The sequence below is a fragment of the Salmo trutta genome, chromosome 21 (genome assembly GCF_901001165.1).
Source record: "Salmo trutta chromosome 21, fSalTru1.1, whole genome shotgun sequence".
Classification (NCBI taxonomy): domain Eukaryota; kingdom Metazoa; phylum Chordata; class Actinopteri; order Salmoniformes; family Salmonidae; genus Salmo; species Salmo trutta.
In genome coordinates, this window is record NC_042977.1 from 2,707,484 (window position 1) to 2,721,659 (window position 14,176).

General features: G+C 39.8%; 1 protein-coding gene across 3 annotated transcripts in view; it reads left to right on the forward strand.

The window, feature by feature from the left end:
- myo10 (myosin X) overlaps positions 1 to 14,176 on the forward strand; it is a 290,886-nt gene that overhangs the window by 196,634 nt on the left and 80,076 nt on the right. For all 3 annotated transcript variants that reach the window (XM_029703950.1, XM_029703951.1, XM_029703952.1), the window contains 7 exons: positions 4,615 to 4,718; positions 5,328 to 5,457; positions 6,775 to 6,893; positions 8,413 to 8,559; positions 9,622 to 9,722; positions 9,983 to 10,049; positions 10,530 to 10,622. In XM_029703950.1, coding sequence (XP_029559810.1) covers positions 4,615 to 4,718; positions 5,328 to 5,457; positions 6,775 to 6,893; positions 8,413 to 8,559; positions 9,622 to 9,722; positions 9,983 to 10,049; positions 10,530 to 10,622 — 761 coding nt within the window. The remainder of the gene's footprint in view (positions 1 to 4,614; positions 4,719 to 5,327; positions 5,458 to 6,774; positions 6,894 to 8,412; positions 8,560 to 9,621; positions 9,723 to 9,982; positions 10,050 to 10,529; positions 10,623 to 14,176) is intronic.

Sequence of the window (14,176 nt, forward strand, 5' to 3'; positions counted from 1 at the left end):
CTACAAACATCATGCAACCGCAAAAAGTCAGGTAAAGCATATACTGATCAGTATTTCTTCATCAACATCTTTATGCTTTCATTAATAAAATAATGATAAAAATACTCTTTCAAAATGCAGATGTTTATTTCAACTATCAGCAATAGACTCTTCCCGAGTTTAGGGACTTTAAATATATTAATGGATCCATAATGAATTATTATAGGAATAAATATCACTGAATGACATAGCATGGGGACTGGTCTTGAGAAATCAATCACGGGCCTATTTATATAATGAATATGAATTTGGAGGGCAGAAATTATTAAATATTAATGCATTGAGACCTCTCACTAAAGTCGTCAGTCATACAAAAGTTATACTTAAATCCAAACTGGTTTTGCAACACGGCAAGTTCTTTGTTTGAATCATTGGGTCGAAACTACAGAACAGTGCAAAACAAGAGAACACATATGGTTAATGTTCTGAAAAATAATATATATATATATATATATATATATATATATATATACAGTGAGGGAAAAAAGTATTTGATCCCCTGCTGATTTTGTACGTTTGCCCACTGACAGAGAAATTATCAGTCTATAATTTTAATGGTAGGTTTATTTGAACAGTGAGAGACAGAATAACAACAAAAAAATCCTGAAAAACGCATGTAAAAAATGTTAACTCTTTGACCCCCTCTCAATCAGAAAGATTTCTGGCTCCCAGGTGCCTTTTATACAGGTAACGAGCTGAGATTAGGAGCACACTCTTAAAGGGAGTGCTCCTAATCTCAGTTTGTTACCTGTATAAAAGACACCTGTCCACAGAAGCAATCAATCAGATTCCAAACTCTCCACCATGGCCAAGACCAAACAGCTCTCCAAGGATGTCAGGGACAAGATTGTAGACCTACACAAGGCTGGAATGGGCTACAAGACCATCGCCAAGCAGCTTGGTGAGAAGGTGACAACAGTTGGTGCGATTATTTGCAAATGGAAGAAACACAAAAGAACTGTAAATGTCCCTCGGCCTGGGGCTCCATGCAAGATCTCATATCGTGGAGTTGCAGTGATCATGAGAATGGTGAGGAATCAGCCCAGAAGTACACGGGAGGATCTTGTCAATGATCTCAAGGCAGCTGGCACCATAGTCACCAAGAAAACAATTGGTAACAAACTACGCCGTGAAGGACTGAAATCCTGCAGCACCCGCAATGTCCCCATGCTCAAGAAAGCAGATATACATGCCCGTCTGAAGTTTGCCAATGAACATCTGAATGATTCAGAGGACAACTGGGGGAAAGTGTTGTGGTCAGATGAGACCAAAATGGAGCTCTTTGGCATCAACTCAACTCGCCGTGTTTGGAGGAGGAGGAATGCTGCCTATGACCCCAAGAACACCATCCCCACCGTCAAACATGGAGGTGGAAACATTATGCTTTGGGGGTGTTTTTCTGCTAAGGGGACAGGACAACTTCACCGCATCAAAGGAACGATGGACGGGGCCATGTACCGTCAAATCTTGGGTGAGAACCTCCTTCCCTCAGCCAGGGCATTGAAAATGGGTCGTGGATGGGTATTCCAGCATGACAATGACCCAAAGCACACGGCCAAGGCAACAAAGGAGTGGCTCAAGAAGAAGCACATTAATCTTACATCTACACGTTCCGCTAGCGGAACATCTGCTCCAATATCCAATGATGGGCGGGGCGCGAAATTCAAACTCCTCTAAATCCGAAAACGTACACTTTTCAAACATATGACTATTTTACAGCTATTTAAAGACAAGACTCTCCTTTATCTAACCAAACTGTCCGATTTCAAAAAGGCTTTACAGCGAAAGCAAAACATTAGATTATGTCAGCAGAGTACCCAGCCAGAAATAATCACACAGCCATTTTTCAAGCTAGCATATCATGTCACATAAACCCAAACCATAGCTAAATGCAGCACTAACCTTTTATGATCTTCATCAGATGACACACCTAGGACATTATGTTATACAATACATGCATGTCTGTTCAATCAAGTTCATATTTATATCAAAAACCAGCTTTTTACATTAGCATGTGACGTTCAGAACTAGCATTCCCACCGAACACTTCCGGTGATTTTACTAAATTACTCACGATAAACGTTCACAAAAAGCATAACAATTATTTTAAGAATTATAGATACAGAACTCCTCTATGCACTCGATATGTCCGATTTTAAAATAGCTTTTCGGATGAAGCACATTTTGCAATAATCTAAGTACATAGCCCGGCATTACAGGGCTAGCTATTTAGACACCCTGCAAGTTTAGCCTTCACCAAAATCACAATTCCTATAAGAAAAATGTTCTTACCTTGCTTGTTCTTCGTCAGAATACACTGCCAGGACTTCTACTTCAATAACAAATGTAGGTTTGGTCCCAAATAATCCATCGTTATGTTCCATCAAGACGTTTTGTTCGTGCGTTCTAGACACTATCCCAACGCTAAATCTCGGCCACGAGCATGACGCAAAATATGACAAAACATTTCTAAATATTCCATTACCGTACTTCGAAGCATGTCAACCGCTGTTTAAAACCAATTTTTATGCAATTTATCTCGTAGAGAAGCGATAATATTCCGACCGGGAATCTGCCTGTCTGTAAACTGAGGGAAAAACCGAAAGCCGGGGGCGGGGCGGGTCACGCGCCTAAGGCTTAGTCCATTGAGTGACCACTCAGCTTTTGCTCTCGTGTGCTTCAGCCAGGGCTTTGAATTACGTCATTCCTGTTTTTCCCGGGCTCTGAGACTACATTGTTGACGTGGGAAGTGTCACGTAAGAGCAGAGATCCTTTGTAAAAGATAGAGATAATAAAGAAGGGCAAGAAATGTTCAGACAGGGTACTTCCTGAACAGAAGCATCTCAGGTTTTTGCCTGCCATAGGAGTTCTGTTATACTCACAGACACCATTCAAACAGTTTCAGAAACTTTGGAGTGTTTTCTCTCCAAAGCTAATAATTATATGCATATTCTAGTTTCTGGGCAGGACTAATAATCAGATTAAATCGGGTACGTTTTTTATCCAGCCGTGAAAATACTGCCCCCTAGCCATAAGAGGTTAAGGTCCTGGAGTGGCCTAGCCAGTCTCCAGACCTTAATCCCATAGAAAATCTGTGGAGGGAGCTGAAGGTTCGAGTTGCCAAACGTCAGCCTCGAAACCTTAATGACTTGGAAAAGATCTGCAAAGAGGAGTGGGACACAATCCCTCCTGAGATGTGTGCAAACCTGGTGGCCAACTACAAGAAACTTCTGACCTCTGATTGCCAACAAGGGTTTTGCCACCAAGTACTAAGTCATGTTTTGCAGAGGGGTCAAATACTTATTTCCTTCATTAAAATGCAAATCAATTTTTAACATTTTTGACATGCGTTTTTCTGGAATTTTTTGTTGTTATTCTGTCTCTCACTGTTCAAATAAACCTACCATTGAAATTATAGACTGATCATTTCTTTGTCAGTGGGCAAACATACAAAATCAGCAGGGGATCAAATACTTTTTTACCTCACTGTATATATATAAAATGTCTTACCGAGCTTTTCCATAAGTCCATTCAAGTTTCTTCAACTGTCTTCTCACTGTGATTAGAGCGATGTTAATGTTGTGCGGTGATGCCAGCAGATTCCAGATTGCCTTTGCCGAGATCGCTCATCATCTTCAACCATCCTCGATGGCTTAAATAGTTCCACTGGAAATGGAATAGCACTGTAGATGCTGTGTTTTTGGTTGTTGGTCAATATTAAAAACAGTCAAATGCATTTGTGAATTCAATCACTTTATTGTTTAATTATTTAAGGCTCCTTTCTCTTCTCTGTGCTGAAGTTCTTTTCAGAATAAAGTAGGCTAATGAAGGCAACACATTGTTGCTTACTGGAACACCCAAAGTGTGGTCAACTATTTCAGCAGCGTTTCGTGCTGTTAGGATTTGTTTTTATTATTTTGCTCATCACTCGCAGTCACTTAGTAGCCTACTCCCGACGGGTCACATTGTACAGCGCCAACTTTTGAAAGCCAGTCACTGCTTCCCCCCCAACCCCATATTAACAAAACGTATTATCCTATTTTCTTCCCGCTAAATAAAAGGTACTGTCGTTGCTCAGATACTTCCCACCTTTCCCTCAGCTATACATCCATGGCTCTTCCTACAACATCTGCCTCCATCTAATCCTTGTTTAGTGTTACTGAATCAGGCACTGTCTGTCAGATGTATCATTTTTCTTGGAATAGTAACACCATTATATTAATCAAATTAATTAAGCTACATTTCTTAAAATAAATCCTGTATACTATGTTCTTACAAAAAAAAGGTTTAAAATGTTCTAGTACAGCCAATATTAAAAACAGTCCAATTCTTCTCAAAGATGCCCTCTGGTGGTCAAACTAGCACTAACTAGCATTAATGACAACAATGGTATGACACTTACAGTAAATAACATGCCATAGAATTCTGCGGCAGCGCGCAAGCTGTGCTGCAGTACGACGCAACTTTTAAAGGAAGAACCACTGTATTTAATTTTAGGAGAAACACTGTTCTATTAAACAATCACAGCAATTACACTTTTAACCCATTAATGAGTCTTTCTTTTTTCCATGACAGAGGCCTTCAGTTTTTCCCCACCAGAGAATTACTACTACCTAAAGCAATCTGGCTGTGTGGCAGACAAGACAATCAACGACAAAGGCACTTTTCAGGACGTACTGGTATGGCCCTGCCATCTATATCAATGGTTATTGTTGATGATACAGTTCAGAGCATTCAAAAGTTACTTTACAAAATGCCTTGCTGCAGCAAGCGGTACATTTTTAACCGAACATTCGTGAGGTGATGCCAAGCGCCAAGTTCATTAGCAATCATCGAACAATAACCCATACATTTAAATACATTTTTGAAATATGCCCATGGTAATGTTACATCCCCTTTGAAGCAAATGTCATTTTTTGGCTAATATACAGTACTTTTTTTGTTCACTTTTTATTGCCCAGAACTGTTGTACAAATTGACATTAGTGGAATTACAATTGAAAATGTCAATGACAGGGTCTTGCCACAGGGTCTTACAGCTGCACCTCATACCATAGAGACACTAAAGCACCAGATTCCACTTATAGTGGTTTGGATTCAACTTTACTTGGTTTGTACAGGGATATGGTAATGAATTGAATTAAATTGTGTCTGGACAGATTGAATATATGGGAAAACTAGGAGATATTGTGTTATTTCATTTTTTATTCAAAATATTTTCTTGGGGGCACAACTGCCTTTTTTTGGCAGCATCAACATTCTGTTCATTTGTGTTGTTTTCCATCCCAGAATGCAATGCGGACCATGCAGTTCACAGAGGAGAATATCTGGGAGATACTTCGGCTCCTGGCGGGAATTCTTCATGCCGGGAATATCGAGTTTATGACGGCCGGAGGAGCTCAGGTCTCTTCCAAAACAGGTTAATGTCTCTCCTCTTTTCTCTCCTTCCTCTCCTCCTCATGTTCCCCCTTTTCCTTGATACGCTACTTTCCTTGACATTCTCCCTATCCCTGTCCTAGTTCTGGGTTGTTCAAGTTTAAGAACTGCGCTGAGATTAGCTCTCCCCTATGCCTTAGCGCTAGGGTAACCTTAACCTTTTGCCTCAGCTAAACAATAATATTCTGCCTAGTGCCCACAAAGCTTTGAAATGTGATATGTAATGAACACACTCGTATATCAACCTCAACTGTCATAACAAGATTGGCGTTTAGAAATAACCTTTATTTAATCATATTATGAATAAATGCATCTAGAGCAGTGGTCACCAACCTTTTCTGAGTCAAGATACTTTCACAGTCAAATAAGATCTACCACTTAGATTATTTAAAAAAAATAGATTTAAAAAATATAACATTAACCCAATAAAAACAGTTCTGTAGGAATGAGGTTCGTGCAGTAGGCCTAATACATTATCACAGCATATTGGATATATGCCTGGCCTGCCAATATTGTTCTTCTCAGAACATATTATATTTCAAAACTCAAGCTTTGATTAAAAAAAAATCAGTTGGTGTAGCATTTGCGTGGCACAACTGAGCATAAGTTGAAATAATTCGCTTTTTTATTTTACTGGACTGATGGTACCTGAATCTGATGGTCATGGTGCTTTCAAGACAACTTGGAACTCAGAAAAGACACAAGGTCAAATCATGATGTCAGTGATCTTCAGGAAGGAAAGTCAGAGCTCTAGAAAGATGCCTGAGTTTCCGGACTTGGAATTCCGAGTTGGATGACCGTTCAAAACGATTTTTCACAGTCAGATCTAGTTTTTTTCAGAGTTCCCAGTTGTTTTGAACATGGCGTTAGTCTCAGTGGAGGGAGGGAGGGAGGGAGGGAGGGAGAGAGAGAGCAGCAGAGGGTCCGCCCTCTGGTTCAAAATGGGAACACTTTGATTACCCGGTGAGCACGGTTTTGGAATCAAGTGAACTTAACGCCAACAACGCAACACACACAAACAAAAAAAAGGAGTGCAAGCCATGATCATTGACTTTTTTACAGAAATGTTTGGGGTTCGACTAGGAATGCCTTGAAGATCAACCAGGTTGGTGACCACTGATCTAGAGGGGCATAGACTGACATCAAATCACATTTTATTGGTCACATACACATGGTTAGCAGATGTTATTGCGAGTGTAGCGAAATGCTTGATGACAGCACAGCAAAGGATATCTATTGTACAGTACTTATTACACCCCCACATCCCTTTTCCAAAATACCACTGTCTGTGTGTCTGTAGCACTGGGCAGGACAGCGGACCTCCTGGGCCTGAACTCAGAACATCTGGCCGAGGTGCTGACCCACAAGTCCTTGATCCTACGGGGTGAGGAGATCTGCACGCCGCTCACCGTAGAACAGGTAACCTAACCATGATGACAGAGGGCACCAGTTGACCCCATTGTTTAACATCAGGTAGTGGCTTCACTCCTTTGCGACACTAATCCCTCGACACACAAATATTTGAACCCATGGTCAACACCTGACATTAGGGCAGAAAAGATAGGCCAGGGGCATGAGTTATGCCATAGGGAAACATTTAGGGCTGGTGTTTCATAGTCAATGGCGCCTGCCTAACTGTGAGTCTAGCCACCAACTTTGTGAAAAAATACGTTTCAAAGTCAATGGTGGCTTATCTCTACCTCGTTTACATAGGTCCTGCTAGACAAAACAAAGCATTCATTGTCTCTTACAGTTATGTGTGACTGCCGTTGTTGTTGTCAGCTTTTGAAGGCTGGGTGTGTATTGGCCACTGACCCTGAACCATTTACCCTTGCATGACCTGGGTTGTGTTGACTAGGCACTAAACTTAACATTTTTTTAAACATTTGCAAAAGAAAACATAACATACAGTTTAGTCCCTCACTGTTTTACCTAGTTGTCTTGCATTTGGTGCCTAATGAACCCCACCCCTATCATGTGTCTGATTTAATCTCTAAAGCTAGGAGTGTAGCTGACCAGGCTAATCGCATTTGATGCTGATTCAGCAGATATGGTCAGCAGATTAAACAGGAGACACAACTAGTGCCAGACTGGATTATCACAAATTACATTGCCACAAGCAGCACCACAGATATTGAGATGAGCGAGATGCAAAACTTCGTGCTCACACAGTCACACACACAGTATCTGTGCATTTGCACGGGTTCGCTGTTCGGTGCCCTGGCCTGTGCACATGCCAGGGCATGTGCATGTGACTGTGTATGTGCTGTGTATGTGACTATGTGAGAGCGAAGTCTTGTATCTCTCTCATCTCAATATTTGCAGTGCTGCTTGTGGCAGTGTCGTTTCGTTGAGTTTACCTTTATGGTCAGGCGAGCGATGGTCTACTTGTGATAATCCAGTCTGGCTCAAGTAGTGTCTTCTGTTCATCTGCTGACCATGTCTGCTGAATCAGCGTCAAAGCCTCACGCTTCAACGCTCTTAGCGGAAATACTGTTTATTTTCTGCCTCTACGTCATATTGCTGAGTCTATCTTTAATAACTTGGCTTATGTAGGAGATCATATGTAAACTATTTAAGGAGCTTTTATACATAAGTTATGCCTCTGGGGGTGCTCTGTCTAAATGGACAGAAAATGTTTCCAGAAATTACTACATTGGACAGAAAGGAGCACACCTCCCTATCCGAAGTGCAGGTATTTTGCAATCAGAAAAAGCAGAAGCAGTTTGTGGAAGTCACCTTTAAAAGCATATTGCAAAGCACAAGTTGCTTATCCGCGTGTGTTTGAATCCCAGCCACGGAATGAATGAATTAATGGTTACACCAAGGGATAGTCAATTTAAAGGTCATCCAGAATAATTTATATTCCTATTTTACTTGAACGAGAACAGGGCAGCTTCCTTTTTGTAAAACTGTGATGTAATTTCCTTTTTCCCAGGCGGTGGATTCCAGGGACTCCATGGCGATGGCACTTTATTCCCAGTGTTTCACCTGGATTATCCGGAAACTCAACAACCGTATCCGAGGGAAAGAGGACTTCAAATCCATTGGCATCCTAGACATATTTGGATTTGAGAATTTCGAGGTTGGTTGGAAAAAACAGTTTTGGTGGTTCAAGGTATAATGTCTGCATCACTTGCCTTTTTGATACATTTTCGAAATGATCATGTCTTATATTTAGTTTTTTTTATTGTGAGCAACATATGTCTTAGTCAGGAAACTCACTGATCACAAGCAATGATGTACGTTCATCTTAATGTTGATTTCTCATATTGGCTGTCACCATCAGTAATGAATAAAAATGGCCTCCAGCAATTCCAGCCAAACTAGTTCAAATCAACTATCAGTCATCCATGAGACAGTTCACCCTCAAAGGCAACAGGTCTTTTTCATGACCTAGATAACTCTCAAACTTAAGTAGTAGATTTGCACATGCATTATGATATCTATGATCTCAGTGTTCCCTATAGGAGGCCCTGCATTTACAAAACATCCTAGAGGAGGAGGGCTGACATAAATTCAGTTTTGCCTTTTAATACATAATGCATGATAGGGAGGACTGATCCTAGATCAGCAATCCTACTCTGAGTTGCTTTGTGAATACAGGCGCAGATTTACAAACGTTCTAGCTGTTTTAACAGAGGGAATTAATTAGAGATGGTGGAAGAAAACTGCAGGTTGCCTAGTGGTTAGAGTGTTGGGCCAGTAACTGAAAGGTTGCTAGTCCAAACCCCTGAGTTGATAATGTGAAAATCTATCGATTTGCCCTTAAGCAAGCGACTTAACCCTAATTGCTCCAGGGTCGCCGTTGATTAAGGCAGACCTGGCAGTGACTCCACTCTCAGGGGGAGTTGGGGTATAACATAAACAAATGTTGTTACGTGTGAAATAGGACAAATATAAGCATCCACCAAGTTATTATAATAATACTTGTAAGTAAAGTGAAATTGTAGAGTTTCATGTTGTAACTTTCTATTCTTACAACATGAAACCCTGTTGGAAAAATCATCAGGAGCAAACCATTACAAAAAAATCAGTTGGGGGATGTACCCCATGACCCCCCCCCCCACCACCACCACCACCACCACCACCAAACAATTGTAAATATTTAGTATGTGAGTCTTACAGGGGTCTATCTCTCTGACAGGTCAACCGCTTTGAGCAGTTCAACATTAACTATGCAAACGAGAAACTTCAGGAATACTTTAACAAGCACATCTTCTCGCTGGAGCAACTTGAATACAACAAGTGGGTAGACCTCAAACATGAACTTTCACAGTGAATTTAGATTGGCTTTTTTTATGGTTAACTGTAACATTTTATCATTTTTATAAATATGTATTCTATTTACAGTTCATCAGAATGTATAACATATATGCTAATTTATAAAGCATTTATAAGCATGTGTAAAAATAAGAGCTTATTCATGAAGGTTATTATAAAGTGTTACAGGTTAACTTCAATTTCAATTTGATTGGCTTATCTTTTAGTTTTTCTTGCTCCATCAGGGAAGGGCTTGTATGGGAGGACATCAACTGGATGGACAACGGGGAATGTTTGGATCTGATTGAGAAGGTATGTCTTTGTCATTCCCACTTGAATGGGATTTTTCTCATGTTGACACTGCTAGAATTTACACTTGTGAAGCAGGTTTAATATTATGGTGACAAGGCGCAATGCCTGCCACAAGGTTGGGCACAGGAGCATTGTAAAATGTAAATAATTTGAACTTTGACTGTAGCAGCCTGATGTACGCCGCTTGTAAGCGCAACTGCAACCCTTTGGAACTGTAGTCCCCTTCAATTGGGAACCAATGGCTAGCTCAGTGCAATGCCATTCTTGCCTATATAATGTGAAATCCCTTTGACCTGGCGACAAGGTTATCCAGACAAATGCTGAGTGGTCTTGATCTACCAGAAATAATAATTTCTATATATAAAAATACACCTATTTCTATAGATAGAAATATGTTGTAAATCCATTGATTAAAGTTGTCATGAAAAAAATATACTGTTTCGGACTGGTTATGATAACATCTGTCTATTTTCTTCACAGAAACTGGGTCTCCTTGCACTGATGAACGAGGAGAGTCATTTTCCCAAAGCCACCGACGGCACTCTACTGGAGAAACTCCACAGCCAGCACTCGGTGAGTCAAGTCCCATTGTTATGACATCACCAGTCGATAGCTTTAGTGGGCCTGTTGAAATACTTGAGAGAGGCATTCTTATACCCACACGTCGGTCTGTCTGTCCATCCATCCATCTATCCATCCTTATATCCTCCGTTCTTTCTTTCCATCCGTAAGGTGATCACTGATCTGATCAGGTTGGATTGGTGGAAACAATCCCTGATCTATGATTACCTGAAGAAAGGGAGTAAGGATTCATCTCTAAAGTATTCAAACTGCTTTGTATATATATTGAAGACCCCCATGTCGCTTTTCCTCACTGATTTGAAAGGATTGTAGGTGAAAGCAATGTTGCAGAAGCTACTGTAACCCTAGATGGAGTTTTCCAACACTGCAAAATCATATGACATACTTTAAGAGAGGGTGGCTACTTTTTTATGTAAAGCCAAACACTGGATATGTTAGCTAATTTGGGGGCTAGCTGCCTCCTCTACATTCATAGCATTAGCACCCAGTGCTATTACAGCTTGGTTTGATTTAAGCTCTGATCCCACCAATGGATGTAAAGAAACACTGAGTAGAATTTTGATTTGGAATAAATATGAGCACAGCTCGTAAATATCCCTATAAATATTTGCGCTGCAAAATGTATAGGAGATTTATTAAAGTGATTTATTGGTCGGATTATGAAAGAGTTACAGGGTATATTGGATATAATCAGGGTTGGGTAGGTTACTTTCTAAACGTAATCTGTTAGTTACTAGTTACCTGTTCAAAACTTTTATCAGTAATGTAACTTTAGGATAAATCAATGTTAACGTTTACATAGCTGACCATATATATGTTAAATTGTACTTTATGGGTTGGTTATGTAGGCTTCTTCTAACCCATTGCTTTCTACTACATATAATAATACGATTAAATTATATCTTTACATTAACGTCCAAAGTCTATCAGAATTCCAGTCATTCCAATAAATGTTATACCCCTTGATCTTCGAGAATAGGACTTGGAAATATGGAAGTATAGATTAGCTTAATTGTTTTACCTGAGCATAACCCCAAAACGAAGAACTTATTAGCCAGCCCTACTCTGTTGTTTATGATTTTGTTGTCATGGAGGACTGATTGGGCTCATTGATTCGAGTTGATAAATAAATGCTGCGCTCTTGGGAATGCTTTAAGCGCTACTGAATAGTGCTATTTACATGTGAAAAATGTATGCCATATGCTGCATTTGCTGTAGGCCTATTGTTTACCTTTTTGTTGGTGACACTTTCATATCTTGATAATATGCAGCTGTTTAAAGGGCAAATCCACAGATGAAACAATAACAAAATCGTCGCCCTGCCTCTGTTTTGGTAAAAAGTCAGATTAATAGACAGAGCTATGGATGCAAGGACCAACCATCCATGATATCAACATTATTGTTTTAACAATGTTATGAGGCTATACAGTGTTTGTTTACGTTTACAATGTTTACAAAACTAGCTTATATTTTGGGTTCTCATGGAGTGTGACAGTTGAACTAAGGTCATGAGGCATATATAAATGATATTCTTCAAGATTCAATGGAGATATATATATGTCATCTTAGTCACAACAATAGACAAACACAGTGTGCTTAAACTAATAATACACAAATTATTGTATTTTTCTTGTCTATATTGAATACATAATTTAAACATTTACAGTGTAGGTTGGGAAAAGTATGTGAACCCCTAGGCTAATGACTTCTCCAAAAGCTAATTGGAGTCAGGAGTCAGCTAACCTGGAGTCCAATCAATGAGACAAGATTGGAGATGTTGGTTAGAGCTGCCCTGAACTATAAAAATCTCCCACAACATTTTAGTTTGTTATTCAGAAGAAGCATTGCCTGATGTGAACCATGCCTTAACCAAAATAGATCTCAGAAGACCTAAAATTAAGAATTGGTGACTTGCATAAAGCTGGAAAGGGTTACAAAGTATCTCTAAAAGCCTTGATGTTCATCAGTCCACGGTAAGACAAATTGTCTATAAATGGGGAAAGTTCAGCACTGTTGCTACTCTCCCTAGGAGTGGCCATCCTGCAAAGATGACTGCAAGAGCACACAGCGCAGAATGCTCAATGAGGTTAAGAAGAATCCTAGAGTATCAGCTAAAGACTTACAGAAATCTCTGGAAGATGCTAACATCTCTGTTGACGACTCTATGATACGTAAAACACAAAACAAGAATGGTGTTCATGGGAGGACACCACGGAAGAAGCCACTGCTGTCCAAAAAAAACATTGCTGCATGTCTGAATTTCGCAAAGGAGCACCAGGATGTTCCACAGCGCTTCTGGCAAAATATTCTGTGGATAGATTAAACTAAAGTTGAGTTGTTTGGAAGGAACACACAACACTATGTGTGGAGAAAAAAAGGCACAGCACACCATCATCAAAACCTCATCCCAACTGTAAAGTATGGTGGAGGGAACATCATGGTTTGGGGCTGCTTTGCTGCCTCAGGGCCTGGACAGCTTGCTGTCATCGACGGAAAAATGAATTCCCATGTTTATCAAGATATTTTGCAGGCGAATGTATGGCTATCTGTCCGCCAATTGAAGCTCAACAGAAGTTGGGTGATGCAACAGGACAACGACCCAAAACGCAGAAGTAAACCAACAACAGAATGTCTTCAACAGAAGAAGTTGAGTCCTGACCTCAACCCGATTTAAAATGCTCTGGCATGACCTCGAAAGAATCCTAAGAATATTGATAAACTGAATCAGTTTAGTAAAGATGAATGGTCTAAAATTACTCCTGAACTTTGCGAAGGTCTGATCTGCAACCACAGAAAACGTTTGGTTGAGTTTATTGCTGCCAAAGGATGGTCAACCAGTTATTAAATCCAAGGGTTCACATACTTTTTCCACCCAGCACTGTGAATGTTTACACGGTGTGTTCAATAAAGACATGAAAACGTATCATTGTTTGTGTGTTATTAGTTTAAGCAGACTGTTTGTCTATTGTTGTGACTTAGATGAAGATCAGATCAAATTGTATGACCAATTTATGCAGAAATCCAGGTAATTCCAAAGGGTTCACATACTTTTTCTTGCCACTGTACCTTGGACGGTAGCCTACAAAAGCCTATTCCTGAGCTTTTCCCGCGATCAATCAAACACATTTGGTGTGTCATCATAGTGGTCTCTGACTTGTGGTCAGACTCGCTCAGGTGGAACAAACTTAAATCTGCGCCTTTTTCAATGCTGATTTGAATGTCATTGAGAACAGAGAAAAAAGTGAAAGATTTTTTTTCGCAAACATCCTTTATGAATTAAAAGTAATCTTCGAAGTAATCATCTAGTTTTTCAAAAGTATCTGTAATCTGATAACAATATTTTTGCTTGTAACGTAACAGATTACAGTTACCGTTTTTTTGTAATCCCTTACATGTAACAGAAAAATATGTGAATTCAATCAATTCTTGTCTGTTTCATTGATCCTTCTTTGTGAGAGATGTTATCCACACAATTGTCATATTCTAAATAATGTTGGCTCAGTTGCATTTTGTGGCTAATAGCATTATGTGGTGAATAGTCGATA